Genomic DNA, 12,526 nt, shown 5'->3' on the forward strand with positions numbered 1-12,526 from the left:
AGTAGTCACAAAGCACTTTCAGCCTTTCAGTGTGGAGCACTCAATTATAGCAAATTCATTATGGGCAGAAGTCAAAAAGTACATTTCTACAAGGCAGGAGATATCTTTTTTTAATGTTACTTTGTGAAAATTTTCAGACACACAGGAAAGCTTAATTACACCAGCAAACACACCTAGATTCTATAGTCAACATCATGCTACTCAGGGACCATCTTTCATTACAATTCTGGGCATATCCACATTCCGAGGACCAAAGGCAGCATTCTCAGTTCATGTGTAGTCATGAAGGTCTTGTTCTGGTACTAAAAGCATGGAAGAAAATTTTAACCTTACCCAAACATCAGCCACAAAACTGCTGTCTAAATGAACTGAGCTTTTTCTAGATTTACCCAAAAGAAAACATCCTCACTTTTTCCAAAGAAAATAACTAAAAGACAGAGATGAGTGAAGCACCATAAAGAAAAATAAATGAAATGGCCTAGACACCGACAGAAAAAACCTTTTAGTTAAAAGTAGCAATTATTTGGAGAAAAAGGAGTAACTTACAACTGTGTACACTGCTCACCATACCAAATGTGCCTGATACTGTTACAGAAATTCTAATCTGTTCCAGCTCTGACACTACTAACTCTCTAGCAGAAAATTCACAGGCAGTAAAGAGAGTCCCCGTAACCACTGTAGTGACAGGAGCTCAATGCAGTTGTAACCAACTAGAAGCACATAACCTGGTAAGACATTACAAGATAACAGCTGTCAGCATAGGAACGCTGAGAATTTCAAAGGATATATTTAGCTTTATATTCTGCTTTAGTTCAAGGTGAAGAAGTCATTTAAGTGATTAAGTGTCACTACATGTTGATAGAACAGCCACGTTGTGTATATATATAATGCTCTCCTCCAGGTACATAACACAATTTAAAAACATTATTTTCTTTTCCTCACACTTTTGAGGGAGAAGCCATGAAACATTATTCCCAATTAACTGAGGCACAAATCAATTATGTGACTTGTCTAAGGTCCCAAAATGAATCAGACTTGTAGCTAGGTAGGAGAGCCAATCTTTTGATTACCATAAATACCAAAAATATGCTCTCACACAGCACTAAACCAAAGAACAGTAATTTGTACAAACTGATGCTACATTGGTTAAAGCTTAAAGTTTTGCTAATGATTAAATTAGGCACAAAATAACATAAAATGGAACTGCTTGGTGTCTGCTTAGGTCTGCTGTATAGAGCAGCTCTCTACAATGCTAAGGTAGGTTATTGTCTTACTCTTCCCAGTTCCCAACAGCCAGGCCTCAAGGAATGAGAAGCGGAAGGAAAACAGTCTCTCTGGGGTCCTCCTAACTGGGGTCAGTCACTCTAGAAGGCTCAGTTTCCACGGGGTTCTTTTGTTGATCTTTGGGGGTATCAAAAGCTCAGCATCTAAAAGAAAGGAAAGGGAAACTGTGACAGACACACTCTCTTGTTGCTGGGAGCTGAGGCAGGAACTCTAGCTCAAAAGTAGACGACTGGGCTTTGCAGCTACAAGATAAACATCAGACCAGAGCTAATGTCTGTTACCCTTGCAACCTTCAGTTAGAAGAAACACAGCCTAGAGGCCCTGCCCCAAGAAGAGGAATTTCCATTTCAGGCATGTGGAAGGATATAAGAAAAAATGTCCACTGAGTGATTCAAAGTAGAAGTATGTTCTAGATTTTGAATGGGAGAGGGTGGTGGTAGTGGTTACAAGGCTGTATATGATCATTAAATCTCATCACACTGTATACCTAAGATCTGTACATTCCTCTATCTACAAAATTTACCTCAATTATAAGAGTAAAAAAAAAAAAGTGGTGGCATGTTATTCGGTAAATAAAGTTAATCAAGAGAAAATATTTTATGACCAAAAAAATTCTACAAACATACTGATCAATAAAAATGTCCTTACTTAAAAAAAAAAAAATGTCCTTACTTTTAGAAAAAAGCAAATGGAAGAGGGAAAGATGGTTGGGGTAAAATTATGACTGTTAGCTCAAACTCTAAAACTCCCAGGCCCTCTTTCTTTTTTTAATACTTTATTTTTTAAGCAATCTCTCCATTCAACATGAGGGTCGAACCCACAACCCCGAGATCAAGAGTCACACACTCCACCCAGGCCCTCTTTCAGTTAGATTTGTGGTAGCAAGAGATATCTATAGGTAGCAGAGATGTGAGAAAATATGTACATATAAAGGTGTTCTTTCTCAGCACTATTCGTAATAAAGTGCCAAAAAAAGTACACCTGTATATATGAGCCACACAGACATTAAAAATTATTTTCAGGAATATTTAACGCGAGGGGGACCTGGGTGGCTCAGTCAGTTAAGTATCTGACTCTTGGTTTTAGCTCACGGTTCATGAGCTCAAGCCCTGCATGAGTGCAGAGTCTGCGTGGGATTCTCTTGCTGCCCCTCCTTCCCACTCCCCCCACCCCCCACCCCCCACCAAATAAATCAACTTAAAAAAAATAACATTTAACATGAGAGAAATGCTCAAAATAAAATGTGTTTAAAAACATGATTGCCATATTACACATAAATACATGTACTAGAAATTATCAAATTTTAATATTCTTTGACATAATTTTCTGTACAATCCAGATTTTCACGACTATTCACATCAGTTTGATAATTTCATGTACAACTAGTGTTTTCTACTCCCCCAAAGAGCGATACAAATAAAAATACCATAGGAGGTTTTCCTTATTTTAGGAGACTGATACTGGAAATTCATTATCAGCAAGGCCCATCATTCCATGTGAGATAGTTGATTAAGCTTTAAATGAGACAATCTTTTTTATAAAAACATTACAAAATACTCTATTTTATTAAAAAATTAGACACAACTACGTTTGATTTCTATACTGAACTAAGAATACCAAATATTGACTTTCTGGCAGGAAAACATAATTGTTCGGCAAACTGTATAAGGACAAGACATGACATCTTTTACCTTTCCACATTTGAATTTCACAGCTACAAGAGTTATTTTTACAAAAATACTTTGAGAGTTTTATCAATTTTTCCAAGACTTTTCTTAATTTTTTGATTGTCAAATCATTCTCATTTGGAACACTTACTTTGTTATATCAATTGCAACTAATAAGCCCAATTCAGCTATGAAGATTCAAGCACTTCTCTGATAACATTTTAATCCATTTTACGAAATTCTACATTTTTGTAAGACTTGTAACTGATCTGTATGATAACACATTGTAAGCATAAAAGAGACAATGCCCATCAAGTCCTGGATCCCAGCAGCAGGAAGTGTGAGTGTGCTTAAACTCCCCTTAGCTGGGGGAGGGGCAGTTGAGGAATATTTGCATGGGACTAATTTTGTCAGTAGTTCCTCTGCCTATTTTTAGATTATGAGACCCTCTCTTTCCCTACACTATCTTGTAATACCCACAAGGACGTTGATAATACTTATGTACTCAGATAACGAGCCTGAGAATATTACTGTCTTTAAGGCTGAGCTGGAAAATGAGAGTGCTCTTTGATAAAGCCACCAAACTACTCTAAAGAAAGCAGTTGACTAGACTTGACTGGAAGGTCAGCATCTGGCCAGGAATGAGGACAGTGGGGCACAAATCACAACTGGATTGGACAAAGTATAAACTGAACAATTACTAAGCTGCCTCAAGTCTAAGATGAATTTTTAGCATCTCAGAAATAAGTGTATGCTTTGGGACTGGTAACAAAAGCAGCCTGTCAGCCTTCAAGAAGAAGGGGAGCTAGGAATACAGTAGTTACTGTCCAGATATAGGAGTTGAGCTGGGATGGAACGTAGTTAATTTATTCCTGGCAGCAACATAAGCTGTTAAAATTAAACTTAATGCGAAACCTCAAAGGCTACTTCAAATGTCATCAGAATGCTAGTATAGAATAGCATTTAAACGGAAAAAATTCAGAATGTTATTGCCCGTCACATGCTGGAAAATGCAAACCACAGTAGCAAAAACTACCAATTATTTCAGAATAGGTCACTAATGTTTGAAAGCTAAGAGGATGTTGGTATGCTTGACTGATCCACCTGAAGGGTAAATACTCAGGTACCAAACTGATGTGTCAAAAGTTTCTAACCAAATAAAAGAAGAGAGGCTTTAGGGCTTTTAACTTTAAGGGCTGTGCAATCTAATCAGGAATCATCTCCCCCACCAACAACACAAAACAAAACATTTTAGGAATTAGGAAATGCAAATAAAATGCTAGCATTCTTTGGGTTTGCTTTCAAAGTTTAGTGCCAATCCTGAAGATGATTAAAAAGGTTCAGTTCTTAAGTAACGACTATGAAAACGTCCCCAAGATGCAATGCATAACTACCAACAGCCAAAAATGATAATTCAGAAGAGTCTTTAAAATATATGGACTATGTAGACTCAGACTTCAACTGTGATGTGCCTGTATGGACAAGTGTATGCCAGGGTATAGACAAGATGATATCAAGATAATTTTTTTAAAAAGTTGTATGTTTAATGTCATGTTGGATTCCCTACCCCTCGGGTTGCTCTTACTAGAAACACTAAACCGATTTTACTAAAGATATAGTCCTAAAATTGAAAGAAAATTGTAGTCAATACCCTGTCTCTCCCCATACTGCTGATCATCTTAACACAGAAAAATACTCCTCTGCTTAGTTCTGTGATAATCTGGAGAAAAAAATACTAACCAAGAACAGGAACTGCAGTCTTCTGTTGTTGGTAAGCGGCCATGATACTATTGGCAGTAGCATTGGGACCTAGAACCTAAGGAGAAAGTAGAACAGCAAAGATCATTTTATACTTCCCATGACCGCAAATACCAAAGGCCGCATCTCTGCTAGCAGTGAGGAGCTTGTCGTTTTCATAGTATCAAGCGCAGTGATTCTCTTTTCCTTCTGATTTTACTTTGCCAGTTTTCCCACTCTCAACTCAGACCTCCACATCTCCTTTCTTCCAGAAGACACGGTGATGAGGAGGGGAAAACAAAAAAGAAAATCTCAACAATATACTCCTGGTCCTTTCCAAATAACCAAACCACACACTGCGGGGAGGAGTAGAGTACAAGAGGCTACAGAATACACAGACCATGAGGGGCGCCTGAGTGGCTCAGTCGGTTACGCGTCCGACTTAGGCTCAGGTCATGATCTCGCGGGTTTTGAGTTTGAGCCCTGCGTCCAGCTCTGTGCTGGCGGCTCAGAACCTGGAGCCTGCTTCAGATTCTGTGTGTCTCCCTCTCTCTGTCCCTCCCATGCTCATGCTCTCTCAGTAATAAATAAATGTTAAAAAAAAATTTTTTTAAATAAAAAACAGGCCATCAAATCGCATTCAAAGATTTGTGAGAATTTTTATATTAAAACAAAAGTGCATATCATGGATGCACGTGTGTAAACTCTGCACACGTGTTCAAGGTAAAACAAGAGACATCACAGGAATTCCACACCTGTATGAGCCTCAGTGGGCACATGCCAGTCCCTCTGCTTTGGCTTCACTTGGTTCAGCGTGCACACCCTCGGGGGCACTGTCTCAGCAACAATGTCAATGTCATGCTCAAAGCACCTCCATGTGACTCATGTATCCTGCACATATGCCATTACCATACTTTACCAAGCAAAGCAAAACAATTTTCTGCTCATTTTCCCTAGAAGACTCTTAAAGCCCGTGTCTCAGAAATTAATAGGATCTGAATAAAAAAGGGTAGGGGAGGACATGAGGAGGTTCTATACATTGTTAAGCTTCAAAACCAGTACAGATTTGAAGATGATCACATTTCTTCTAGGCAATACTTCTTTTAGTAAATTCAAGTATTTGTGGGGTGCTGATTCTCAACTGCTTTTATTTTTATGGTACACTACATGCACCTATATCTGCCCTCTTACCTAACCTTCAGAATATTCCAGTGAGGCATATAGGGAAGTATATTCCCATTTACAACTGAGGAAATCAAGGCCCAGTAAAGCTACGTGCTTCTAATCAGTGAGCTGAATACCAATTTCTCTTCCGGCTTCAAAACCACCCTTCCCTACAGTGCTTGTGATGCTGAGAGCCTGAGAAAACATTCGCCTTTGCACCTGGCTCACGATGCTCTGACCATAGCAGACACCAGAGGGACAGTGCAAGACTGGAGGAAGAAGGAATGTGTTGGGGCGTCTGGGTGGCTCAGTCAGTTAAGCATCCAACTTTGGTTCAGGTCATGATCTCACGGTTCGTGGGTTTGAGCCCTGCATCAGGCTCTGTGCTGACAGCTCAGAACCGGGAGCCTGCTTCATATTCTGTGTCTCCCTCTCTCCCTGCCCCTCCCCTGCTTGCTCTCTCTCTCTCAAAAAAAAAAAAAGAAAGAAAGAAAAAGAAGGAATGTGCTCCTTCATTCACTTGCTTTCATGCAATGGCAGCTCTTTACCCTGGCAGTGGCTGTTCATTCCGGTTTATTTCTCTACACTTAGAGCCACCGCGCTCCCTCAGAAGTATCAGCACCAGCTGCCTGGCACCCTCTTCTCAGAGGGAGGAGAGCCAGCTTCGTGGGGTCCCATCTCCAAACTTCTAAACTGCTGTAATCCCAAACTCTTCTTTTGTTCCCTCGAAGTTACCATCTCGAGTTCCTTCTCTGAGCTCCCATTTTGGCTCTTCAGTTCTCCAATACCTGTTCAACCAGTTCCATGTATTAAATTCTCTCTGTTAAAATAACAGCTGTGGTGGTTTTCCTTAATGGATCATGCCGTCAACAGCAGCCTTTCTGAATCAAAACAGAAACTTAACAACAGGCCTGAGGTGTGAGAGACTGAGCAGAGGTATAACCAACATATGGTAATACATGAGAGTTCTTGATAGGACACAACTGCCTTAAATGTAAGTAGCAAAGCTCCTCATGAGAACAGAGTAGAAGTGACAAGTCAAATTTTCCATGAAACAAAAGAGAAAGCAATTGTTTGGGTTACTTTAAGAACCTCTGATCCCACCCAAAGTCTGAACAGGGAGGTGAAGAGGCTAACTCTGGCCCTGGCTTCCCCCTTCCCCACCCTGATCTCACTGAAGGCAGGGGGCAACAGTCTGAATTGCCCTTCTTCTCCACAACAACTGCTTCATGCACAAAGGAGAAATAAAAGCAAACTTAACCTAGGCCAAGGTGTACCTGAATAGAAGATCTTCTTACTGACAGCTTAAACATAAGCCTAAGATAATTTAACTATGGTATGTTTTGTTTCTAATATAATATGAAAGAAAATCTTTTGCTTCGACTTTTAAGAGATTGTGTGAATGTAATAACCTTGAAAATGATTTTTTAAAAATGCACATTCTGTCTCTGAAGGAAACTTACCGTCGTAGCTGAATTCTGCTGGTGGGTGAGAGTCCAAATTTCTGGAAGCGACCTTTCCATTAGCTGGAGAGTATCTTCAAAGGCCTTCTGTAATTCCCTTCCTTGCTCATCAAACTCAAACAGAAAGAGCACCTTTAAAATCTGGTATACTTCATCTAGAGAGAAGAAATTTGAGAAAGTGGTAACTTGGGTCCCCAACTCCATTGCTAGAATCAACCTAGTTTCTTTCCCAATTAAGAAATATTTAATATCACACTACAGCTGCCATCTCCCACATTTTCTTCCTTCTTCCCAAATGCTGGAATAATTCAACATATCTACTATAAAAAGAAAAAGGGACACACTGGGGCTCAAGCAGGAAGCAGTGTCTTCTCAATCCTTTACTCCAGTTTCAGCGCTAATGTCTCCCGGGCCAGGTGCATGGAGGCCAATAGAGGAAGGCTCCTATGTCACCAGCTGAGAGTGGTTCAGGAATGTGCCCTGACAAGATGCGTCCTTCCCGCTGCCAGTTTTTGTCTTTCTTCAAGTTGGGAAAATTGCATCTTAATGTTTATTAAAGTCTGTGCTATCCATTTACTTTTTTGTGTGGCAAGAATCATTAGTATTGAGAATATACCTTTCAATTTTTCAGTGCTCTGTACGATTTCATTCAGTGCCTCCAAAAGGGCCAGATCCTCTAGTGGACTCCCTTCTTTGAGGCTATGCTTCTTCCGCTCCGCTTTGCGGCGATTCTTAGACGATCGCCTGTTAGAAATCAGAAAGAGGTTATAAATCTTGTGCTGCACAGATTAAAATGAATGTACCTGTTGGCCACCAACTTTCGAGGAACCGAGAGAGTCTACAGATGGTATGTATTTTTGGGGGAAAATGGTGATGAGGTGTTTAAATGACGCCTAAAATAAAATTGGGAGAAGCAAATCTTACAGGCAGGAAGTAATAAGGAAAACCCTAAAAGGTAGTATCTGGCCTTAAAATTTTGATTAAAATACAGAGTAAAATGAGGTTGTATCTGATCATAAGAGCGAGAACAACAAAAAGAAGAACAACAAACTTGAATTTTCTAACAAAATATAAATTCAAAGGCAACAAAGTAAAATTTAAATCAGGGGACATATGAGAGCCTGAGTGGCTTAGTCGGTTAAGCGTCTAACTCTCAGTTTCAGCTCAGGTCATGATCTCATGGTTTCATGGGTTTGAGCCCCGCGTCAGGCTCTGCGCTGACAGTGCAGAGACCGCTTAAGATTATCTGTCTCCCTCTCTTTCTACCCCTCCCCTACTCATGCTGTCTGTTTCTCTCAAAATATCAATCAATCAATCAACCAATCAGGGGACATAGACATAGCACGCTGAATTTGAATGCAATAAAATGAGTCCTGTATCTTTCCTGCTCAGAGATCTTTAATTATGCCACCTGTCTCTCGCCCTGACTCTTAAAAGTCCAGTTTCTAGTTACTTCTCTAGGAATTTCTGATCACCCCACATAACCTCAAAAATCTCCATTCTGAATTCATAAAGTATGATTCACTTCGAATACACAATATGCATTGTTTTATGCTTCCCAAGGGTGACTATAAAGCACTTACAAACCCAGAGCTCCTTAAAAGTTTTTGCTAACATCCACTTACAACTAGCATCTGGGTGTTCTGACCAGCTGCTACACTTGAAGTATGATGACTTATTTTATGTTTATAACCTCTTCCAATCCTGACTTTGAACTGAAGATGCCTGAATATTTTTTCTTTATCATCTTTTAATTTTTTTTAGTGCTTACACATTATGGTCACCTAGTATTTGTTAAACAAATGAAATCAAATGTCATAAAAACTGAGTTCCCGGTGTAAGAGCCTTGTGGGCATGAGCAAACGCACAGTCCATGAAGAATCAGCAGAAAACATTTCAACACCAAGTCTAATTTCTTAGATATGCAGGGAGAGTCCTTGCATAATTATATCATGGCCCTGCACTGTCCTCCTGATGAAAAACTGACCTACTTACTTGCTCTTTCTCCATACACCCAGGGCATGGTCAAAACGCTGAATAAACATGATACATACGCTGATATCCTCGAGTTGCTATGGGAATATCTGCCGCTCATGTCACTGCCACTCAGGACACTGCTAGTTTCAGAGAAGAGGTCTGACTCTTGACCCTGGGGCACCTCATCATCTAGAAAAGTAGAATCAGATGCAGAATGAAAACTCCCTGCTAATGTGAGTTTACTTTTAGTGGGGTAAGTGGACTGTGGTTAACCAGGGCATATCTGAGGATGGATGACAATTATCATAAAGTAGATCTCAAAGTGAGATGAGAGAATATTAGTTATTATTAGCATATACAGTACCAAACTAGTTATTTTTTCTTTCTTTCTTTTTTTTTTCAAAGCAAAGGAACCTCTGGAGACAAGGTGGCTCATTCTGTGAAACAGAGAAGTCGGCTACTCTGCTTGGTGGGGGTGGAGGGCACATGCAGCAGAGCTCTTTCCATTCATGCTTGGTCCTGCCCCTCAGCCCTCCCCTACACGCACAAACACAGGCACACAAAGGCACACACAGCCCCTAAGGGGTTTCACAGAGGCCTCACATGTCCCCCGGCAGAGAAATCATATTGCAAGGCACAACAAGCAGCTAAGACAAGGTGTGACGTGTCCCCACCGCACCCAAGCGCCAATGCCGTCATGCAGACACTCACCCAGGTTCACCTGCTGTGCTTGCTCCTTGAGCTCTCGAATCACCAATAAACGTTGTTTATGGCGACAGAATGTGGCTGTCTGAGACTCCAGAAGTGCCACATAATTCTTCTGGGCTAGGAGTGCAGATGGAAAATAATTTGAGGATATTTAAGCAGAAAAAAAAGAACTAGAGGAGGGCAGTGAGGAAGTTAGAATTTAACAAAAAGAAAACAAATTACTAGGTTTTCCGAGCAAGATTTTTTCCTTAATGAGAATTAACCTACATCATTTTCAGAGAATGAGCCAGACATTGAGACTTCAGCTCTTAGTGTTCATCAACATCATCTTGGAACATTCGCTACCACTAAATTGATAAAATCACCTGAAGAAAGACTAGGTAACTAACCCAAGAGAGGACTAGCAAAGAAAAGGAGTATACAAGGAAGTTGTTAACAAACACAAACAGTCACTGAACTGCTTCCTGAACATAGGTATGAGGCCCATGCAGACGAACTGTCAGTATTTTTCTAAGTGCTCAATAGGAGACAAAATCCAAATTTAAGAGCTGGCTAGATGGATTGCTGGAGGGCCAGGACGGAAGCTTTCAGTAACCAGGTAGAGATACCTACGTGACCGATAAGAAAAGAATCCTCCCATGGTGTTAATGGGGAGGGGGAGGGGGATGCAGGCAGGGTAAACATGTGAATATATATACATGTCAGAAAGGCCAGATCTTACTCACAGGGCAGACTGTGCTGAAATTGGAGGGCTTAGAACCAAACCCCACTCCCAGAAATTTATGTTAGCCAAACTGATGCCTTTCTTTCCCATTTTGCTTTTAAGGAGTCACAGTGACCATCTGAGTATTCTAGAACTGTAAAACTCATCTGTTCAATGTACAAATATACCCTTCACTTAGATTTACCAATTGTTAACATTTTGCCCTATTTTTTTGGCTTCCTGTTTCTCTCCATTCGTACACACAACTACTATTTTTATGGAACGTTTTGAGAGTAGGTTGCAGATACGATCCTTCCCTCCTAAATACCTCAGCATAGCTCTCTTAAGAATAAGGACATTATCGGGGCATCCAGGTAGGGCTCAGTCGGTTAAGCGTCCAACTATTGGTTTCAGCTCAGGTCATGATCTCACAGTTTGTGAGTCTGAGCCCGGTGTTGGGCTCTGTGCACAGCATGGAGTCTGCTTGGGATTCTCTCTCTCCCTCTCTCTGCCCCAGCCCTGCTTGTGCATGTTCTCTTTCTCTCTCAAAATGAATAAACTTAAAAAAAAAAAAGAATAAAGGACACTAATATGACCACAATACAATTATTAAATGCAAGAAACTGGCCCCTGACAAAATACTATTATCTAATGTCTAGTTCATATTCAAGTTTACCAACTATTTCCAAATATGAAGATTCTTAATCATATCTTATCATGTGTTTTTAACATTCAAGTATTTTCTATACTACCATTTAACAGTTCAGCATGCTTAAAAATCCTGGTCAGAAGAAAGTATTACACCCAGTGGACAGTTTTGATCACCTCTATGTAACACCTGATTAAAGGATGTCCTAACAAAGTAAGTACTGTTATCTCGCTCTTCCACACCTCCACACTTCCAAATGTGCAATTCTAAGATGTAACCCTTACCTTCTAGAATGGAAGGCTTTACATTGGTTTCTATAATATCTGGTCTGTTGTATTTGTATACCTAAAAGGAAAAATACAGTAATTTCAGGCAAGAAAACTGCAAATCACTGGAGAGTTAAGATACTTGGAAGGAAATGGATCACTTTCAGAGGTCACCAGGATATTTTCAAGAGTAGTAGGCCTCTAATGAATATTTAATTCACTTCAGTAAAGACCAGTAATATTTCACATTTTAAAAGTTGATTAATTCAAAACATCAAGAATACATTTTTAAAATGGCTTTAAAAATACTATTTACCCTTAGACCAAGAACCTAAACTATTTTTACTTAATTTCACTAGCCTCAGAAGACCAGGGATTCTAGCTGACCCTTCTCCCCGCACTCTTGCTCTAAGCACCTAACATAGTGATGATTTTTAAAGTTTTTCTTTTTTTTTTTTTTTTTTTAATTTTTTTTTTTTCCAACATTTTTTATTTATTTTTGGGACAGAGAGAGACAGAGCATGAATGGGGGAGGGGCAGAGAGAGAGGGAGACACAGAATCGGAAACAGGCTCCAGGCTCCGAGCCATCAGCCCAGAGCCTGACGCGGGGCTCGAACTCACGGACCGCGAGATCGTGACCTGGCTGAAGTCGGACGCTTAACCGACTGCGCCACCCAGGCGCCCCTAAAGTTTTTCTTACCAGTCTCAGAGCTTCTTCCCAGGCAGCTCCTTCTAATAACAAGAGCACAGCTTCTTCATAATCCTGACAAGGCAAAACCAAGGAAGATTACAGGTAAATGGAGCAGGCCCGTCAGATGCCACCATGACAAACTGCCGACAGAGTGGCCTCTCTGCCCTTCCAGCCCCTTCCAGCCCAGTCCCTAGTAGCATGTCTGGCCCAGAGTAC

General features: G+C 40.3%; 1 protein-coding gene across 1 annotated transcript in view; it reads right to left on the bottom strand.

Annotated features, from left to right (window-relative positions):
* Positions 1-468: 468 nt before the first annotated feature.
* Positions 469-12,526, bottom strand: part of ELP1 (elongator acetyltransferase complex subunit 1) — a 57,663-nt gene continuing 45,605 nt past the window's right edge. Inside the window, exons 30-37 of the mRNA XM_049627616.1 lie at positions 12,320-12,382; positions 11,637-11,697; positions 10,004-10,117; positions 9,370-9,481; positions 7,932-8,059; positions 7,316-7,470; positions 4,692-4,767; positions 469-1,427 (exon numbers count right to left, since the gene is read on the bottom strand). Coding sequence (XP_049483573.1) covers positions 1,360-1,427; positions 4,692-4,767; positions 7,316-7,470; positions 7,932-8,059; positions 9,370-9,481; positions 10,004-10,117; positions 11,637-11,697; positions 12,320-12,382 — 777 coding nt within the window. The 3' untranslated portion in view covers positions 469-1,359. The remainder of the gene's footprint in view (positions 1,428-4,691; positions 4,768-7,315; positions 7,471-7,931; positions 8,060-9,369; positions 9,482-10,003; positions 10,118-11,636; positions 11,698-12,319; positions 12,383-12,526) is intronic.

This window comes from Panthera uncia, chromosome D4, assembly GCF_023721935.1.
Source record: "Panthera uncia isolate 11264 chromosome D4, Puncia_PCG_1.0, whole genome shotgun sequence".
Taxonomy (NCBI): domain Eukaryota; kingdom Metazoa; phylum Chordata; class Mammalia; order Carnivora; family Felidae; genus Panthera; species Panthera uncia.